This window comes from Oncorhynchus nerka, linkage group LG20 (genome assembly GCF_034236695.1).
Source record: "Oncorhynchus nerka isolate Pitt River linkage group LG20, Oner_Uvic_2.0, whole genome shotgun sequence".
NCBI lineage: Eukaryota > Metazoa > Chordata > Actinopteri > Salmoniformes > Salmonidae > Oncorhynchus > Oncorhynchus nerka.
In genome coordinates this window covers 44002749-44022839 of record NC_088415.1, presented here as the reverse complement: position 1 = coordinate 44022839, position 20091 = coordinate 44002749, and the positions used below count along the sequence as shown (strand labels likewise).

Sequence of the window (20091 nt, the reverse complement as noted above, 5' to 3'; positions counted from 1 at the left end):
CAACAATATCAACAAGGCAGGTCCTACAGGCCCTCGTTTTGTCGCACCTGAACTACTGTCCAGTCGTGTGGTCAGGTGCCAAAAAGAGCGACTTGGGATAATTACAACTGGCCCAAAACAGGGCAGCATGGCTGGCCCTTTAATGTACACGTAGAGCTAACATTAATAATATGCATTGTCAATCTCTCATGGCTCAAAGTAGAGGAGAGACTGACTTCATCACTACTTGTTTTTGTAAGTATTGACATGTTGAATGTACCGAGCTGTCTGTTTAAACTACTAGCACACAGCTCGTACACTCATACCCCACACGACATGCCACCAGAGGTCCCTTCACAGTCCCCAAGTCCAGAACAGACTATGGGAGGCGCACAGTACTACATAGAGCCATGACTACATGGAGCTCTATTCCACATCAAGTAACTCACGCAAGTAATACAATCAGATTTTAAAATCTTATAACAATATACCTTATGGAACAGCGAGGACTGTGAAGAGTCACACACACATGCACAAATACACACATACAAACATACATAACATGCACACTATACACACACGTACACAGTTATGGCTGGAGGGCACACACTTAATGTATTGTGAAATCTGTTGTCAAATGTATTTTAATGTTTCAAATGTTTATTATAATGTATTAAATGTATTAATTATAATGTATAAAAAAACAATGTAATGCCTTAATTTTTGTTGAATAACAGGAAGAGTAGCTGCTGCCAAGGCATAATACATACAAATACAAATGACAGATTGAAAAGAAGAATACTAATATACAGAATACTAATATTTATATGTAACCAGGGGTGCTACTTGGAGCTCAGAAGGGGGCACAGGGACAAAGACATTTCAGAGGGTGTGTGGGGAGGGACTCATTGGATCACATGGTGTAGCATCATGCGTCGTTTCCATGGAGTTGTTTTTGCACGCTTGATGCTGATTGGTCAAAGGAAAGACGGCTCTTGAAAACAACTAGCGCAACGATTGGCTTCTAACTTTTCTGTTTTAACCAATGAAAATACTTGCTTTTTACAAACTGGAGCATGTTCAGGAAGTTTTGAGCTTGTCTTCTTATCATGCCTCTTTTGTGTTGAAAACAGAGGAAAGTCTGGGATATATTCATTATTTTTTAAGAAAACATTTTGTGAAGCAAGTAAACAATTCTCTATTTTGAAGTGTGCATGTGAGTACAGTCAGATTTTCTCTCTTGTCGCGGTCAGAGAGCAAGCTGCCCCTTCTCTCAGTAGCTCGCTTGAAGCTAGCAGCAACAGTACCGTTTAAATTGTTAAAGGTTTTGTGGTGTTTTCTAAGGGATTCGAATATTTCAGTGGGTTATTTGCTTTATACGACAGCTATTAAGCGAGCCATTAAACAATTCAACTAGTTAACTTGTAGCAAAGCAATTAAGCAATGTGGTTGCTGTTTTTGTCTCTAAAAAGTATATGCTCTTGCCAACTGTGTTAGCTAGCATGCTGAATTATGTTAACTAACATTTGGTTCAGGGTTTGTTATTTACAGAATTCTGTTGAACCTCTCTGACTGAGCCAATGATGGATTCCTCTCCGATTCTGCGTCAGCATAGTCAGAACAAAATCCTGAAAAAACATTCAAGGTAGGCTTACAGAGTATGAACAACTAACGAGTCAATTGTGCTTTATGTTGGCGGTCGCCGCTCCCTAATGATGCATGGCCACTGTTTATCAAGTACTGTTGATACGTTAACCTGAATTAAAAACACTGTATACACTGCCTGGAAAGTATATATGTCTGTCTACATTGACTGTCAATCTCCAGTCCAAACAGAATGAAGATCAACAGAATGACAGCAGACTCCAAACCAGGTTCTAAACACCCGTCTGTACCCCACCCTTGCAAACACCCCTCTGTACCCCACGGACACCATTCCAAACGAGGGACTGAGAACAAGGTCCCAGCAGCAACCTCAGACAAAGACCCTAAGCCCCCTGTAAGACCACTGGGCATCAGCAGGCTGCCAGTGCTTGCTAAATCCCTGCCCCTTCAGACGCCCTCTGACTTCACCCAGTCACACAAGAGATGGGAGGAGAACTCTCTAGCGGTAAGAACTGTAGATAGATTCTAAATGCATAACCCAATTATTGTTATATGGTAAACCCATTGCTTCAAATGAAATATATCACTGATTCTGGTCCGATATTAAGCCAAATTTATGCATTAAAAAGTATGTGCGATGGGGAGTCTAGATTGAAAGTGTTTCTTAACCAGGAATAGCCCTAACTTTGTTGAGAAACCGGCCCTGAAAGTGTATCTTACTAGCATTACTGTCAGTGCTAAGGGATGTCATTTATATTTTTGTCCTTATCTGTTTTCCTAAAGGGTAAAGCAAAGAGGAAGAAGCCAAACACCAAGCCTGTACCTTTCAACTTCACCCATCCTAGAGCCAACCGAATGGGGGCAACGAACCAGAGGAGGCCGCTGGTTGCTCAAACCACCCAACCTGAAAATACTTTTAGCACTGCTGCCAGCCATAAAACAAGACCCACAACGACAGCTAAACTACCCAGTTCCGTCCCACAAACTCATAACAAGGCCCGAACAAAGTCAACAGTAGATCTCGCTGCTCGACTCCCTACACTCGCACAACACTTGGTGGCCAGAAAAGAAGGTCCAGGGCTAGCAGGCATCTTGTCACATCACGATGGAGAAGAATGGAAGACTCATTGGCCCCAGGCTTCCAGTGCTGCCACCTCCATGCCTTTGTCTCAACATCTGAAACCAAAGGCACAGTCTTCTTCAGACAATCCATTTCACGGATCTGGATCGGGACAGCTTGGTCTTTCCAGACCTCCCAGTTCATTTGGTCCTGGCTCAGGTCTGTCGTCCATTGCTTTCTCATTTAGCAGTGACTCCTCCACTACCTCAGCCAAGCCCACTGCCCTCAGTACGGAAGCCTGCAGGGGCCATTTGGCCACGCTCAGCATCAAAGATCTTTCCGAGCCTGGCCAGTTATTAAGTAGCACCGCTGGTGAGTTCAGAGCTCATCATATAGCTGCAGTGTCATGGTGTTTGTTCTCTCTCCCTTGTCTCTAGATTTTCTATGTTTTTGTCATCTTTAGTTTTTGAAATTGTGTTCCATTGTCCCTTGTGTGTGTGTTCCAGGGCGTGTGGAGGCCTTCTCTTCTGACCCCTTTGCCCTACGTAGTATCCTGCAGAATATCGGAGTCAATGCTGCTGGGGCTTCTATGTCTAGCCGTCCCTCTACAAAAGCCTATAACAACATGGTGAGTTGTCCTAGGGTTCCTTTACACAGCAGACCTGGTACTCTATTAGATTGAGAGACACAGGAGAGGAGTGCTTCTTTGGTTATATACTGAACAAAAATATAAACGCAACAAAATAAAAATCAAATGCACAAAAACCTTGTCTCAAATTTTGTGCACAAATGTGTTTACATCCCTGTTAGTGAACATTTCTCCCTTGCTATGATAGTCCATCCAACTGGCATTTCAAGAAGCTGATTAAACAGCACAATTATTACACAGGTGCACCTTGTGCTGGGGGACAATAAGAGGCAACTCTAAAAGGGAGAGTTTGGGCTACCATTACCTGTCTGTAATGTTTAGCATTAGGATACTTATCGTTAGCAGTCCTTATAGCGTTGTCATGTTGACACCCTGTCCTTGAGCCTTCTCTTCGTACGTCCTATGTAAAAGCACCCACGTGGCCACTTCAGCTTGTACACCACATATGTAGTGTTGCAGTTGACAAATTATTGAACTTTATAGGTTCCAGGTCCACACGTGTCCCTGAATGTATTTGTTTTTTACAATGTGATTGCAGTTACCACATGGGAAGTTGCCTCTGGGCTTGGGGAGCCAACTTGGTTTAGTTACTGGGATGCGTTCACTGTGCACCAACTTATCCTTGAGAGCAGGGGCCCTTCTGTAAGAGAATGCTGGGAGTTCAGTGAACACATCGCACAGAGTAGGATCACATTCAGTGATGCTCCAATTGTGTTTAATGATGTCCTTAACCCTGGCTGCGTCGAGTCACAAAGTAGATTGGTTTGGGGTTTTGAGGCCTCTGTGTGTGTTTGAGAAGACTTGCTCTTTCCAGAGATTGAGCTTTGGTGTGAGACAGGTTTAACAGGCTAGGTTTGTATCCCCGTTGCTGAAACCTAAAATGCATTTCCACAGCCTTTTCCCCCCAAATCCTCCTCCCGATCACAAATATGGTGCAGCTTTTGAAATTGCTCGAACAGAATGTTCTTAATCAGACTAGCGGGGTGAAAATAGTCCACCCTGAGGATAGTATTGCGGTCCATACTTTGCCTGTAAATGGTGGTGTGGAGTGAGCCATCCTGAGTTAAGATTTTTAGAAGCAGAAATGTCAATTCCTTTTGCCTGTGTTCTACACTCAGTTTAAAATTCTCATTGTGGGAATTAACATAGTTGTGTAATTCTAACAATTCCTTTTCTGATGCAGAGAACATTCAAGGGACATCATCAATGTATCTGTCATAACATACAATAAAAAAAAGGGTTAGCAGACCAGAGAATTAACTTCTCGTCCCCAAAAAACCTTCTGTTGTCTGAAGAGCTTGTCCTGGAAAATAAACACCTTTTTCTTTATCTGGCCTAAGTTGGAGATAATGCTTTAAAGCCTCCAGAGCTTCATTGTGTACAATATTGTTGTAGGGATTCGACATCCATTGTTACCAAATAGGAAGATCCAACATCTTTAATCTCAGATAGCATGTTAAGAGTGTGAGTCTTCTCTTCAAGGAAAAGGGAGAGTTTGGACACAAGGTATATTGATTTCTACATGAATCCTTTTGTGTCCAAACTCTCCTCTTTCCTTTCCTTTTAGTGTTCTCTGAATCAGAAAATGAATTGTAAGAATTCTACAACTATATAAGTGTCAAATTCTCATTGAGGGAATTGACAGAGTTTAGAATACAGTAAAATGGAAACTATCTTAAAATCTCACTCCACACCACCATTGGCAGGAAAAGTATGGACCACAATACTATCCTCGGGGAGGGTAAGTTTTCACCCCGCAAGTCTAATAACACTCCCTTTGGACAATTTCAAAGGCTCTCTGGAAAGAGAGTCTTCTCAAACACACTCACAGACCTCAACCCCAAACCAATCTACTTTGTGACCCGCCACAGCCAGGAGGCAGCCAGGGTTAAGGACATCAAACCCAATTGGAGCATAACTGAAAGTGCGATGTGTTCACTGAATCCCCAGCATTCTCTTGCAGAAGGGCTCCTACCCTCAAGGATAAGTTGGTGCACAGCGACCTCATACCAGTAACTAAGCCAAGTTGGCTTCCCAAACCCAGAGGCAACTTCCCATGTGGTAACTACATTCACTGCCATCACATTGTAAAAACAAATACATTCAGGGACACTTGTGGACCTGGAACCCATAAAGTTCAATCATTTGTCAACTGCAACACTACCTATGTAGTGTACAGGCTGGTGTGGCCACGTGGGGGCTTTTATATAGGACGTACTAAGAGAAGGCTAAAGGACAGGGTGTCTGAGCATGCCTATGCTATAAGGACTGCTAATGACAAGTATCCTATGGCTAAACATTACAGACAGGTTGGCCATGGCAGCCCAAACTCTCTGAAAGCCACGGCTATTGAGGTGGTTCCCAGTTCAAATTAAATGTTTGTCACACCTTACAGTGAAATACTTACTTACAAGCCCTTAACCAACAATGCCGTTTTAAGAAAATACCTAAAAAGGTAACAAATAATTCATGATCAGCAGTAAAATAACAATAGAGAGGCTATATACAGGGGGTGTCGGTACCGAGTCAATATGCGGGGGCACTGGTGTCGAGGTAATATGTAGAATTATTAAAGTGACTATGAAAAGATAATAACAGTAGCAGCTCGAGGTCGACCGATTTATGATTTTTCAATACCGATTATTGGAGGACCAAAAAAGCCGATACCAATTCAATCGGCCGCTTTATTTAAAAAATAAATATTTAAAAAACTATTTGTAATAATGACAATTACAACAATTATAAATTAACACTTATTTTAACTTAATATAATACATCAATAAAATCAATTTAGCCTCAAGTAGATAATGAAACATGTTCAATTTGGTTTAAATAATGCAAAAACCGTGTTAGAGAAGAACGTTAAAGTGCAATATCTGCTATGTAAGGAAGCTAACCTTTCAGTTCCTTGCTCAGAACATGAGAACATATGAAAGCTGGTGGTTCCTTTTAACATTAGTCTTCAATATTCCCAGGTAAGAAGTTTTAGGTTGTAGTTATTATAGGACTATTTCCCTCTATACCATTTGTATTTCATTAACCTTTGGCTATTGGATGTTCTTATAGGCACTTTAGTATTGCCAGTGTAACAGTATAGCTTCCGTCCCTCTCCTTGCTCCTCCCTGGGCTCGAACCAGCAACACAACGACCACAGCCACCACATCGAAGCAGCGTTACCCATGCAGAGCAAGGGAAACAACCACCCCAAGGCACAGAGGGAGTGAATGCTTGACGCACAACGAAGAGCTGCTGACAAAACGCACGAAAGTGCTGTTTGAATGAATGTTTACGCGCCTGCTACCGCTCAGTCAGATACTTAGATACTTGTATGCTCAGTCAGATTATATGCAACACAGGACACGCTAGATAATATCTAGTAATATCATCAACCATGTGTAGTTAACTAGTGATTATGATTGATTGTTTTTTATAAGATAAGTTTAATGCTAGCTGGCAACTTACCTTGGCTTACTGCATTTGCGTAACAGGCAGTCTCCTTGTGGAGTGCAACGAGAGAGAGGCAGGTCGTTATTGCGTTGGACTAATTAACTGTAAGGTTACATGATTGGATCCCCCGAGCTGACAAGGTGAAAATCTGTCTTTCTGCCCCTGAACGAGGCAGTTAACCCAACGTTCATAGGTCGTCATTGAAAATAAGAATGTGTTCTTAACAGATTTGCCTAGTTAAATAAAGATCAAATAAAGGTGTGTAAAAAAAATTGGCGCCAAAAAATACCGATTGTTATGAAAACTTGAAATCGGCCCTAATTAAACGGCCAGTCCGATTAATCGGTCGACCTCTAGTAGCAGCAGCGTAGAAGGGTCAGAGACCTGACCCTGGTGAAATGTAAATGGTCTGGGTAGGCATTTGATTAGATGTTCAGGAGTCTTATGGCTTTGGGGTAGAAGCTGTTTAGAAGCCTTTTGGACTTGGCGCTCCGGTACCGTTTGCTGTGCGGTAAGCAGAGAGAACAGTCCATGACTAGGATGGCTGGAGGATTTGACCATTTTTAGGACCTTCCTCTGACACTGCCTGGTATAGAGGTCCTGGATGGCAGGAAGCTTGGCCCCGGTGATGTTCTGGGCCGTACGCACTACCCTCTGTAGTGCCTTGCGGTCCGAGGTTGAGCAGGTGCCATATTAGGCATTGATGCAACCCGTCAGGATGCTCTCGAAGGTGCAGCTGTTAAACCTTTTGAAGATCTGAGGACCCATGCCAAATCTTTTGTCGTGCCCTCTTTACGACTGTGTGCTTGGACCATGTTAGTTGGTTGGTGATTTGGACACCAAGGAACTTGAAGCTCTCAACCTGCTCCACACAGCCTCGTCGATGAGAATGGGGGTGTGCTCCTCCTCCTTTTCATGTAGTCCACAATCAACTCCTTTGTCTTGATCATGTTGAGGGAGAGGTTGTTGTCATTGTACCACACGGTCAGGTCTCTGACCTCAGGCTTTATCATGGTTGTCGGTGATCAGGCCTACCACTGTTGTGTCATCTGCAAACTTAATGATAGTGTTGGAGTCGTGCCTGGCCGTGCAGTCATGAGTGAACAAGGAGTACAGGAGGGGACTGAGCACGCATCCCTGATAGGACCCCGTGTTGATGATCAGCGTGGCGGATATGTTGTTAACTAACTTTAACACCTGGGCGAGGCCATCAGGAAGCCCAGGATCCAGTTGCAGAGGGAGGTGTTTGGTCCCAGGGTCCTTAGCTTAGTGATGAGCTTTGAGGTGGTGTTGAACGCTGAGCTGTAGTCAATGAATTGTCTCAAATATTTAATGTTCAGGATCTTTAAACTAAGGGCCACTGTATTGCCAGGTCTAAATGAGGAAATGTACAGTGCTTTGCAAAAGTATTCACACCCTTGGTGTTTTTCCTATTTTGTTGCATTACAACCTGTAATTTAAATGGATTTTTATTTGGATTTCATGTAATGGACATACACAAAATAGTTCAAATTGCTGAAGTGAAATGAAAAAATGTACAAACCACTTTTCTGTTTTTTTTAATGTATTCACCCCCTTTGCTATGAAGCCCCTAAATAGGATCTGGTGCAACCAATTACCTTCAGAAGTCACATAATTAGTTAGATTGCACACAGGTGGACTTTTTTTAAGTGTCACGTGATCTCAGTATATATACACTTGTTCTGGAAGGCCCCTGAGTCTGCAACACCACTAAGCAAGGGGCACCACCAAGCAAGCAGCACCATAAAGACCAATGAGCTCCCCAAAAAGGTCAGGGACAAAGTTGTGGAGAAGTACAGACCATTATAAAAAAATAGCAGAAACTTTGAACATCCCACAGAGGACTATTAAATCCATAATAAAAATTTAAAAAATGGAAAGAATATGGCACCACAACAAACCTGCCAAGAGCGGGGCCGCACACAAAAACTCACAGACCAGGCATGGAGGGCATTAATCAGAGAGTCAACAAAGAGACCAAAGATAACCTTGAAGGAGAAGCAAAGATTCACAGTGGAGATTGGAGTATCTGTCCATAGGACAACTTTAAGCCATACACTCCACAGAGCTGGGCTTTATGGAAGAGTGACCAGAACAAAGCCATTGCTTAAAGAAAATAAAAAGCAAACATTTAGTGTTCGCCAAAAGGCATGTGGGAGACTCCCCAAAGATATGGAGGAAGGTATTCTGGTCAGACGAGACTAAAATATAGCTTTTTGCTCATCAAGGAAAACACTATGTCTGGCACAAACCCAACACCTCTCATCACCCCGAGAATACCATCCCCACAGTGAAGCACGGTGGTGGCAGCATCATGGTGGTGGCAGCATCATGCTGAGGAGATGTTTTTCATTGGCAGAGACTGGGAAACTGGTCAGAATTGAAGGATTGATGGATGGTTCACAAGAAAATTATATTTTGCATCTTCAAAGCGGTAGGCATGTTGTGTAAATCAAATGATACAAAGTCCCAAAAAATCAATTTTGATTCCAGGTTGTAAGGCAGCAAAATAGGAAAAATGCCAAGGGGGTGAATACTTTCGCAAGCCACTATTATTCTCCCTTCCTGTAAGAGATATGTGGTTTATACACTGCTCAAAAAAATAAAGGGAACACTTAAACAACCCAATGTAACTCCCAAGTCAGTCACACTTCTGTGAAATCAAACTGTCTACTTAGGAAGCAACACTGATTGACAATACATTTCACATGCTGTTGTGCAAATGGAATAGACAATAGGTGGAAATTATAGGCAATTAGCAAGACACCCCCAATAAAGGAGTGGTTCTGCAGGTGATAACCAAAACCACTGATGTTTTGGTCACTTTTGAATGCTGGCGGTGCTTTCACTCTAGTGGTAGCATGAGCCGGAGTCTACAACCCATACAAGTGGCTCAGGTAGTGCAGCTCATCCAGGATGGCACATCAATGCGAGCTTTGGCAAGAAGGTTTGCTGTGTCTGTCAGTGTAGTATACAGAGCATGGTGGCGCTACCAAGAGAAAGGCCAGAACATCAGGAGATGTAGAGGAGGCCGTAGGAGGGCAACAACCCAGCAGCAGGACCGCTACCTCCGCCTTTGTGCAAGGAGGAGCAAGAGGAGCACTGCCAGAGCCCTGCAAAATGACCTCCAGCAGGCCACAAATGTGCATGTGTCTGCTCAAACGGTCAGAAACAGACTCCATGAGGGTGGTATGAGGGCCCGACGTCCACCGGTGGGGGTTGTGCTTACAACCCAACACCGTGCAGGACGTTTGGCATTTGCCAGAGAACACCAAGATTGGCAAATTCGCCACCGGCGCCCTGTGCTCTTCACAGATGAGAGCAGGTTCACACTGAGCACATGACAGACGTGACAGAGTCTGGAGATGCCATGGAGAACGTTCTGCTGCCTGCAACATCCTCCAGCATGACCGGTTTGGCGGTGGGTCAGTCATGGTGTGGGGTGGCATTTCTTTGGGGGGCCGCACAGCCCTCCATGTGCTCACCAGAGGTAGCCTGACTGCCATTAGGTACAGAGATGAGATCCTCAGACCGCTTGTGAGACCATATGCTGGTGCGGTTGGCCCTGGGTTCCTCCTAATGCAAGACAATGCTAGACCTCATGTGGCTGGAGTGTGTCAGCAGTTCCTGCAAGAGGAAGGCATTGATGCTATGGACTGGCCTGCCCGTTCCCCAGACCTGAATCCAATTGAGCACATCTGGGACATCATGTCTCGCTCCATCCACCAACGCCACGTTGCACCACAGACTGTCCAGGAGTTGGCGGATGCCAGGTCTGGGAGGAGATCCCTCAGGAGACCATCCGCCACCTCATCAGGAGCATGCCCAGGCATTGTAGGGAGGTCATACAGGCACGTGGAGGCCACACACACTACTGAGCCTCATTTTGACTTGTTTTAAGGACATTACATCAAAGTTGGATCAGCCTGTAGTGTGGTTTTCCACTTTCATTTTGAGTGTGACTCCAAATCCAGACCTCCATGGGTTGATAAATTTGATTTCCACTGATAATTTTTGTGATTTTGTTGTCAGCACATTCAACTATGTAAAGAAAAAAGTAGTTAATAAGAATATTTCATTCATTCAGATCTAGGATGTGTTATTTTAGTGTTCCCTTTATTTTTTTGAGCAGTGTACATTTTTTTTGTTCTCCAATCTGAAGGTTAGTAGCAAGAGCTCGTGTACATTTTTTTTATGATATTGCATTTCTTTTGTGGTGTTCCATTCTCGTTATGCCATGTTTGTCTTTGTATCTTGAATGTTTTTTATCCTCAAGTCTTTTTTTGCTTTATCAACTACATATGTTAATGAATTGAGTCACTTCCTGTGAGAGTTGGGTTATACAACAGTTTGTCCACCACTATTCTTTGTCACCCTGATGGAGGCTGCAAGGCATCGGTGGGTTTTATTCTTACCATACATTAGGCGTTCTTATTTTTCCACTACATGAGTTACTTGATTTTGTTTGCACAAAGGCTGTTCCGGCATTGTTTACTATCCAGCATCAACTTATTTTTGTTCTATTAGATTGAGGTTGCCTGGCGCAATGGAACCAATAGAATAGTCAGTAATCAAACACTCAACGTATTTGAAAGAAAACAAATACCAATTGAAGTGAACCCAGATCTGCAGGGTACTTACTGACTGTTGTGTGTCCAAAATCAGTCTGTGAACTAACTTGAAGTGATCTTTCCTCTGCAGCCCCAGAGAGTGTCCATCATGAAGAGTCAACAGAAGACTGCACCCTCTGCAGGTCAGTGGTAGTAGTACTGGACATTTCCAAGCTGCATATAAGGGTTTATGTACTGCTGATATAAACTCAGCAAAAAAAGAAATGTCCCTTTTTCAGGACCCCTGTCTTTCAAAAGATAATTCGTAAAAATCCAAATAACTTCACAGATCTTCATTGTAAAGGGTTTAAACACTGTTTCCCATTCTTGTTCAATGAAACATAAACAATGAATTAACATGCACCTGTGGAACAGTCGTTAAGACACTAACAGCTTACAGACGGTGGGCAATTAAGGTCACAGTTATGATAACTTAGGACACTAAAGAGGCCTTTCTACTGACTCCGAAAAACACCAAAAGAAACATGACCAAGGTTCCTGCTCATCTGCGTGAACGTGCCTTAGGCATGCTGCAAGGAGGCATGAGGACTGCAGATGTGGCCAGGGCAATAAATTGCAATGTCCGTACTGTGAGACGCCTAAGACGGCGCTACAGGGAGACAGGAAGGACAGCTGATCGTCCACACAGTGGCAGATCACGTGTAACAACACCTGCACAGGATCGGTACACCCGAACATCACACCTGCGGGACAAGTACAGGATGACAACAGCTGCCCAAGTTACACCAGGAACGAATAATCCCTCCATCAGTGCCCAGACTGTCAGAAATAGGCTGTGAGAGGCTGGGTTGAAGGCTTGTAAGCCTGTTGTAAATGCAGGTCCTCACCAGGCATCAACCTCAACAACGTTGCCAATGGGCACAAACCCATCGTTGCTGGACCAGACAGGACTGACAAATTTCTCTTCACTGACGAGTCGCGGTTTTGTCTTACCAGGAGCGATGGTCGGATTCGCGTTTATCGTCAAAGGAATGAGCGTTACACCGAGGCCTGTACTCTGGAGCGGGATCGATTTGGAGGTGGAGGGTCCGTCATGGTCTGGGGTGGTGTGTCACAGCATCATTGGATTTTGACCCCCCCCTCCCCCCTTTTCTTTTTTTCAGGGACACAATATTCCATATATGTTAATCATATCTGTGGAACTTGTTCAGTTTGTCTCAATTGTAGAATCTTATGTTCTTACAAATATTTACACATGTTAAGTTTGCTGAAAATAAACACAGTTGACAGTGAGAGGATGTTTCTTTTTTTGCTGAGTTTAGCATTGACATTGAAGGCTATTTCCGTGTGGAAATGTTGCATGTTGCACCCCTTTAAAAACACAATTTGCGCTGATCTGTTTAATTAGCCAGCCTATTCAAACTCCTACTCCAGCTCAATCTAAGGGCCTAGGATAGGCTAGCAAGTCTGTACACTTGTATGTGCTTGAATTGTTTATAGGTCCCGTAAGATCTATTCAGTTCTCCCCTGAGCCTTCAGCCCTCAACAGCATCCTTCAGAATGAAGGGGTCACCTACCCTCTGCAGCCCCAGAGAGTGTCTGTCATGAAGAGTCACCAGAAGATTGCAGCCTCGGCAGGTCTGTGGTAGTACTACTTGGACATGTTCCATCTTTGAGCACGTTTTGAAGAGCAAAGTGTAGAAATGCCTGCAAACTAGCTTACTACTGCTTCATTATCATGATGCAAAAATATTCATTGTAAAGAAGCTTTCTAGCTTCAACCAGTGCTAAAAGAAAGAACAAAAAGTTTAACTAATATGTCTGTAACCTTGTATGTGCTTGTGTTCCAGGTCCAGGACGGAGTGTCCCGTTCACCCCAGACCCCAAGGCCCTGAGGAGCATCCTGCAGAATGAAGGGGTGACAGCTGGGGGAATGCTGGGGGCCACACCACAACGCACCTCTGTCTGCCCCTCTGGCAGGGGAACCTCCATCTACACTGTGAGTTAATATTTTGATCGATAAATGTATTTCAAATGTAGGATTTGATAATGCATATAAAGCCGCTCCAGCCAGGGTGAAAACAACTTTATATGCATTTCAATTCAGATTTAAAAGTCATTGCCATAGTACTGCCTCATGTCATGTCTCCTTAGTGCTGCATGAAACAGTCAGCCACAGTTTACTGATGAGTATAGAGAGGCTTTAGGAATATAAACCGAATATTCACTGTGGTGCTTTACCTTTCCAGGCTCAGAGAGTACCTGTCACAAAGAGTTGCACTGAAGCATCTGGAGGACCTCTGGGTAAGTTATACTGAACAAAAATATAAACGCAACATTTAACAATTTCAAAGATTTTACTCAGTTACAGTTCATAGACGGAAATCAGTCAATTGAGTAAAATTCAGTAGGCCCTAATCTATAGATTTCACATGACTGGGTCTGGCTGCAGCCATGGGTGGGCCTGGCAGGGCATAGGTCCACCCACTTGGTTGGATGTACCGTCAAATTCTTAAAAATGACGTCGGAGGCGGCTTTTGGTTAAGTTCTCTGGCAACAGCTCTGTTTGACATTCCTGAAGTCAGCATGCCAATTGCACGCTCCCTCAACTAGACATCTGTGGCATTGTCTTGTGTGACAAAACTGCACATTTTAGAGTGGCCTTTTATTGTCCACAGGACAAGGTTCACCTGTGTAATGATCTTGCTGTTTAATCAGCTTCTTGATATGCCACACCTGTCAGGTGGATGGACTATCTTGGCAAATGAGAAATGCTCACTAACAGGGATGTAAACAATTTTGTGCACAAAATTTGAGAGAAAGATGCTTTTTGTGCATATGGAACATTTCTGGGATCTTTTATTTCAGCTTATGAAAAATGGGACCAACACTACCTGTTGCGTTTTATACTTTTGTTCGGTATAGTTACAGTGCATTGGGAAAGTATTCAGACTTTTTCCACATTTTGTTACGTTACAGCCTTTTCCTCATCAATCTACACACAATATCCCGCAATGACAAAGCAAAAACGATTTAGACATTTTTGCAAATGTATTAAAATATAAAAACAGATGCCTTATTTACATAGGTATTCAGACCCTTTCCTCTGAAACTTTAAATTGAGCACAGGTTCATCCTGTTTCCATTGATCATCCTTGAGATGTTTCTACAACTTGATTGGAGTCCACCTAAGGTAAATTAAAATGACTGGAAATTATTTGGAAAAGCACACACCTGTCTATATAAGGTCCCACAGTCGACAGTGCATGTCAGAGCAAAAACCAAAGCCATGAGGTCGAAGGAATTGTCCGTAGAGCTCAGAGACAGAATTGTTGTCGAGGCACAGATCTGGGAAGGGTACCAAAACATTTTCTGCAGCATTGAAGAAGGTCCCCAAGAACACATTGTCCTCCATCATTCTTAAATGGAAACATTTATGGTCACTCTGACAGAGCTCCCGATTTCCTCTGTGGAGATGGGAGAACCTTCCAGAAGGACAATCAGGCCTTTATGGTAGAGTGGCCAGACAGAAGCCACTCCTCAGTAAAAGGCACATGACAGCACGCTTGGAGTTTGACAAAAGGCTCCTAAATGACTCTGATCATGAGAAAAAATATTATCTTTGGTCTGAATACCAAGCGTTATGTTTGGAGGAAACCTGTCCCCATCCCCACGGTGAAGCATGGTGGTGGCATGCTGTGGGAATGTTTTTCAGTGGAGTGGCAGGAACTGGGAGACTAGTCAGGTTTGAGGGAAAGATGAACAGAGAAAAGTAGAGAGATCCTTGATGAAAACCTGCTCAGGACTTCAGACTGGGGCCAAGGTTCACCTTCCAACAGGACAACAACCCTAAGCACACAGCCAAGATAACGCAGGAGTGGCTTCAGGACAAGTCTCTGAATGTTCTAGAGTGGCCCGCACAGAGCCCGGACTTGAACCCGATCAAACATTTCTGGAGACTTGAAAATAGCTGTGCAGCATTGCTCCCCATACAACCTAACAGAGTGTGAGATGATCTGCAGAGAAGAATTGGAGAAACTCCCCAAATACAGGTGTGCCAAGCCTGTAGCGGCATACACAAGAAGACTAATCGCTGGCAAAGGTGCTTCAACAAAGCACTGAGTAAATGGTCTAAATACTTTGCTTTCTACAAACTTGTTTCGCTTTGTCATTTATGGGGAATTGTGTGTAGATTTATAAGGATTTAAAAAAAATCCATTTTAGAATAAGGCTGTAAAGTAATAAAACCTGGAAAGAGTGAAGGTCTGAATACTTCCCGAATGCCCTGTATATGCTACCGTTTTCTATCGCCAGATATTCACCGGTTTGTCCCTCTCCTCTTGGGTCTGTGTTACTCAGGGGCCTTGAGGGAAAAATGCTATGACTAATATGTGGTTGTTTTGCCCAGCTATCTTAAGAGGAATGCACCAAATTGTAAGTCGCTCTGGATAAGAACGTCTGCTAAATGACACAAATGTAAATGTTCAAATGTTATGTCTGTCTTTATAACTTGATCTGAGCCCAATACCACATACCTGGTTTGAGGAGTTAGCGAGGTATCTTTGGTCAACCGGTACCATCAAAGTGGCTCACCTTTTAGCCAGGTACATTTCTATGTCAACGAATCCTTAAGGACTAACTTGCTCCAGGGCAGGCTAACTACATTTATCCTGAATAAAGTGTGAGCTGTGAGTTGAGGACCAATGAAATCCTATTCCCTCACTATCGCAAAGATTGCTTCATTATCCCCTTCATTTATGGAACACAACTGATTGAGTATTCTCTTTTTTTGTGTTAAATGTTAAAATTCCTATCACATTTAGTAATGACAGAATGCATTTGAATCTTCACGCACAGTAAAACTTTTATGACAGTTACAAGCCTGCTAGAGTTAGCGGTCCTCTGAGGAGTATCCTATGAAGCAAGCTGGATCTCCTGAGGGTTTTCTAAAGCTAACCAGCTTCAGTTAGTTTCACATTCCAGCTCAGGCTTCATCCTTACTACGACGGGGAATACTGCTTGTGAAGTAGGATTGTTCTTGTGCCATCTTCATTGTATTACTTATCGTTAATGCCGTCTTTGGTGTGCTTATCAATGCACAAGCGCCTTTCCCCCCCCCCCCCACTTCTATCGATATTTGTATTACATTGCGTGAAGTTTAAAATGGATTCTGTCATTACTAAATGTGTAATGTGATATATTTTAACAACTTTTTTTTTGCACAGGAAAAACATTTTGAGTAATAAAATATTGAATAATTAATCTTCCCCAAATGAAGGGGATGATGATGCAATCTTTGCAACGGACTGAATCTGATTGGTCTTCAACTTGCGTTTGTCATTGCATTCAGGGTAAGTAGAGTTAGTTAGCCAGCCCCAGAGCAGGTTAGCTCTGAAGGATTAGTTTCCAAAGACATGTACCTGGCTAAAACATGACGCACTTCCGCATGACCGTTTTTCTTTTCAATTGTATTTATTTATTTAATCCTGATTTGAACTCTGAGTTGACCACAGTTGCTAACTCCTCAAACCTGCTTCGTAGGATACCCCTCTGCTCTGTCTCTGTGTTATGAAGTAGTCTGTCGTTGTCCGTCTGTCAACATGATCTATCTGTCTGTCCCTCTCGTCAGTGATGCCAGTCGGCCAGAAGTGGACACCCCAGCGGGTCCCTGACACCAGGCATCAGCCCATGTCCATGGTAAGTATGTTACAGTACACTTTTCACTCGTATGTCCACGGTCTGTATGTAGAATTTTTTTGATTTTGAACTGTCAACACTAAAGTGGCACCTTCTCAGCAAATGTTGCCCATGGTGGAATCAAACTGACAATCCTGATATTGCCAGCACCATAGATGCTCTAACTCACTGAGACATCTTTTTTTCAGGGGAGGCACCTGTCTGCCCACCGGACCCCCTATGCATGCTCTCCTAGACTCTGGGGCCTCCAGGGCCACAACCGAGATCTGGAGACACACAAGGAGGTGAGGACGAAGGCTTACTAATGGAATATATATATCCTACACCACATGACTGAATTAGGTTGCTAACGTCTATTTCATAATGTTGAGTCAGTTAAGTCATTGAGTGTGTGTTTGTGGCAGGAGGTTGTTCAGAGATTATTCAAGGAGACGGACCAAGAGGAAGATAGGATAGACAACAGGGAGCTGGACGAAGACTCTGTTGAGACCCGAGCTGACAAGGACCAAGAGGAGGAGGAGGAAGAGAAAAATAACACGGGAAGAGGACTCCAGACCTTCTTTCAAGCCCCACACAGGGAATCTGTTATTTTCTTCTCAACGGGGAAGAAGCTGCTCAGAGCAGCTCCAGCACAAGAACAGGAAAGCCCTGTGGCTGGATTTCTGGAGCGAGGTGGGCCCCTGGAGCGAAGTGGGCCACTGGAGAAGTGTTGGCCTGGGGCCAGAGCTTCAGCACAGGGGACTGTCCTCGAGCTCCTGCTCCATCCAGTCAGACCGTCGTCTGGGCCAGAAGCTCTATCCACGGTTGCTACTGCAGCCGTAGCATCAGGCTTGACCAGGCTAGCCAACCCCTCAGCCTTTGTTCCCCTGAGTCATCCCAGAGGTAGGACTGCTGAGACAATTTACCTTTTGATACTCCTTGTAGTGGGCAGAATCCATTGATAGATAAACATTTGATGGTTCTTATCCCATTGATGCAAAAAGTGCTTAATAAATACATTTGATTGACTGCCCTCGGTCCTCTGAATGTCTAACCAGTAGCCTGTGTCGTTGCAGGTAGTATCATCATCCCAAAGAGCGGCGCTCTGAGTTCTGCTGCAGCCTTGCTCCGCCAGCGCCTCCCCCCTCTGCAGGAGCTACGTCTGGATGAGGAGGTGGCTACCTACACCACCTCCCCAGCCCCTCCCTGCTCCTCCATTGCCACCTCCTCCGGGCCCATGCAGATCCGCTGTGGAAACCCTGTGGCAGCAGCCCTGTATCTGCAGGACTACACTGTGAGTTTGGTAGCATTGTTTAATTTACATATTAGTCCTACAGGCATTTAGCCCATCTATAGCATCGGTTTCTAAGATTCCTCCAGTAGCCGAGTGATGAACAAGACTTGGAAGGGTGGCATCTTCAGACTTTCCTACCTATTGATGAGGATTCATGTTCATTGTCCAATAATCAGAAGAGCATCATTGATCATTTTGTGATAGTTCAAAGTAAATTGAAACTCTTTTCCTGTTCCTCCCTTCCTTTCTCCCCTTCAGAGTTTTCGGTCAATCATCTTGGACCCCTCGTCTGCTCTTTCCTCCCCCTGCTCCTCTCCTCTACAGGAGAGATGATGGCTTTTGCTTTGCACTGAGAATGTTAATCTTTTTTTTTTTTGTCTGGTCTTGTTTACTGATAAAACACTGTAAAAATTACGGATTGTTAAGCAAAGACTTGAAGGAGTGTATGTATGTACAGGTAACTGCTAAAATAAAGGAAACACCAACATAATGTGTACATTGGCATACTGTAGATTCTACAAGTGTCTGGAACTCTGTTAGAAGATTGCAACACCATTCTTCCACGAGAAGTTCTATCACTTAATATTTTGTTTTTGATGCTGGTGGAAAACGCAGTCTCAGATGCCACTCCAGAAGCTCCTATAAGTTTTCAATGACTGAGATGGCGTATGGTTTACAGGTTCAACAAACCATTCAGTGACCATTCATGCTCTGGATGGGGGGCATAGCCATGGTAGCCAAAATGACCTGCCCAGAATTTTGAATGTTTATTCAGACCCCTTGACTTTTCCCACATTTTGTTACGTTACAGCCTTATTCTAAAATGGATTAAATCTTTTTTTTATTTTTTATCAATCTACACATAATACCCCATAATGACAAAGCAAAAACTGTTTTTGGAAAAATGTATTATGTAAATAAAAAGGTAGGCTTTTTATTTATAAGTATTCAGCCCCTTTGCTATGAGACTTGAAATGAAGCTCAAGTTGTATCCATTGATCATCCATGAGATGTTTCTACAACTTGATTAGAGTCCACCTGGGTAAATTCAATTGATTGGACATGATTTGGAAAGGCACACAGGAATTGGCACACACAACTCTAAGGAATTGTCCTTAGAGCTCAGAGACAGCATTGTGTCCAGGCAGAGGTCTGAGGAAGGGTACTAAAAAAGTTATGCAGCATTGAAGGTCCCCGCCATCATTCTTAAATGGAAGAAGTTTGGAACCACCAAGAGCTGGCTGCCCGGCCAAATTGAGCAATCAGGTAGGTGACCAGGAACCCGGTGGTTACTCTGACAGTTCCTCTGAGAGAGGTTCACACAGCCCAGACAACACAGGAGTGGCTTCGGGACAAGTCTCTGAATGTCCTTGAATGGCCCAGCTAAATCCCGGACTTGAACCCGGGGTAGCCTAGTGGTTAGAGTGTTGGACTAGTAACCGAAAGGTTGCAAGTTCAAATTCCCGAGCTGACAAGGTACAAATCTGTCGTTCTGCTCCTGAACAGGCAGTTAACCCACTGTTCCTAGGCCGTCATTGAAAATAAGAATTTGTTCTTAACTGACTTGCCTAGTTAAATAAAGTTAAAATAAAAATAATTTTAAAAACATTTCTGGAGACCTGAAAATAGCTGTGCAGCATTGCTCCCCATCCAACCTGACAGAGTTTGAGAGGATCTGCAGATAATGGGAGAAACTCCCCAAATACAAGTGTGCCAAGCTTGTAGTGTTATACCCAAGAAGAATCAAGGCTATAATCGCTGCAAAGTTAAATAAATCTTTTTATTTTTG

At 43.5% G+C, this 20091-nt stretch overlaps 1 protein-coding gene across 1 annotated transcript; it reads left to right on the top strand.

Annotated features, from left to right (window-relative positions):
• The first annotated feature begins 1031 nt into the window (after positions 1 to 1031).
• LOC115102655 (uncharacterized) lies at positions 1032 to 18792 on the top strand. The gene is made up of 14 exons (XM_029622815.2): positions 1032 to 1195; positions 1515 to 1624; positions 1807 to 2089; positions 2368 to 3016; positions 3151 to 3272; positions 11463 to 11514; positions 12833 to 12970; positions 13183 to 13331; positions 13582 to 13636; positions 16962 to 17029; positions 17218 to 17313; positions 17434 to 17911; positions 18085 to 18302; positions 18561 to 18792. Exons 2-14 carry the CDS (start codon positions 1560 to 1562, stop codon positions 18633 to 18635), a joined length of 2448 nt encoding a protein of 815 aa, XP_029478675.1. The 5' UTR covers positions 1032 to 1195; positions 1515 to 1559; the 3' UTR covers positions 18636 to 18792.
• The last annotated feature ends 1299 nt before the right edge of the window (positions 18793 to 20091 follow it).

Excerpts from the sequence above, each read along its gene's own strand:
- LOC115102655 (XM_029622815.2), top strand. The coding sequence starts at position 1,560 with ATGATGGATTCCTCTCCGATTCTGCGTCAGCATAGTCAGAACAAAATC. Across the intron at positions 1,625-1,806 it reads ATCCTGAAAAAACATTCAAG|TCCAAACAGAATGAAGATCA; the intron begins GTAGGCTTACAG and ends GTCAATCTCCAG. Across the intron at positions 3,017-3,150 it reads GTTATTAAGTAGCACCGCTG|GGCGTGTGGAGGCCTTCTCT; the intron begins GTGAGTTCAGAG and ends TGTGTGTTCCAG.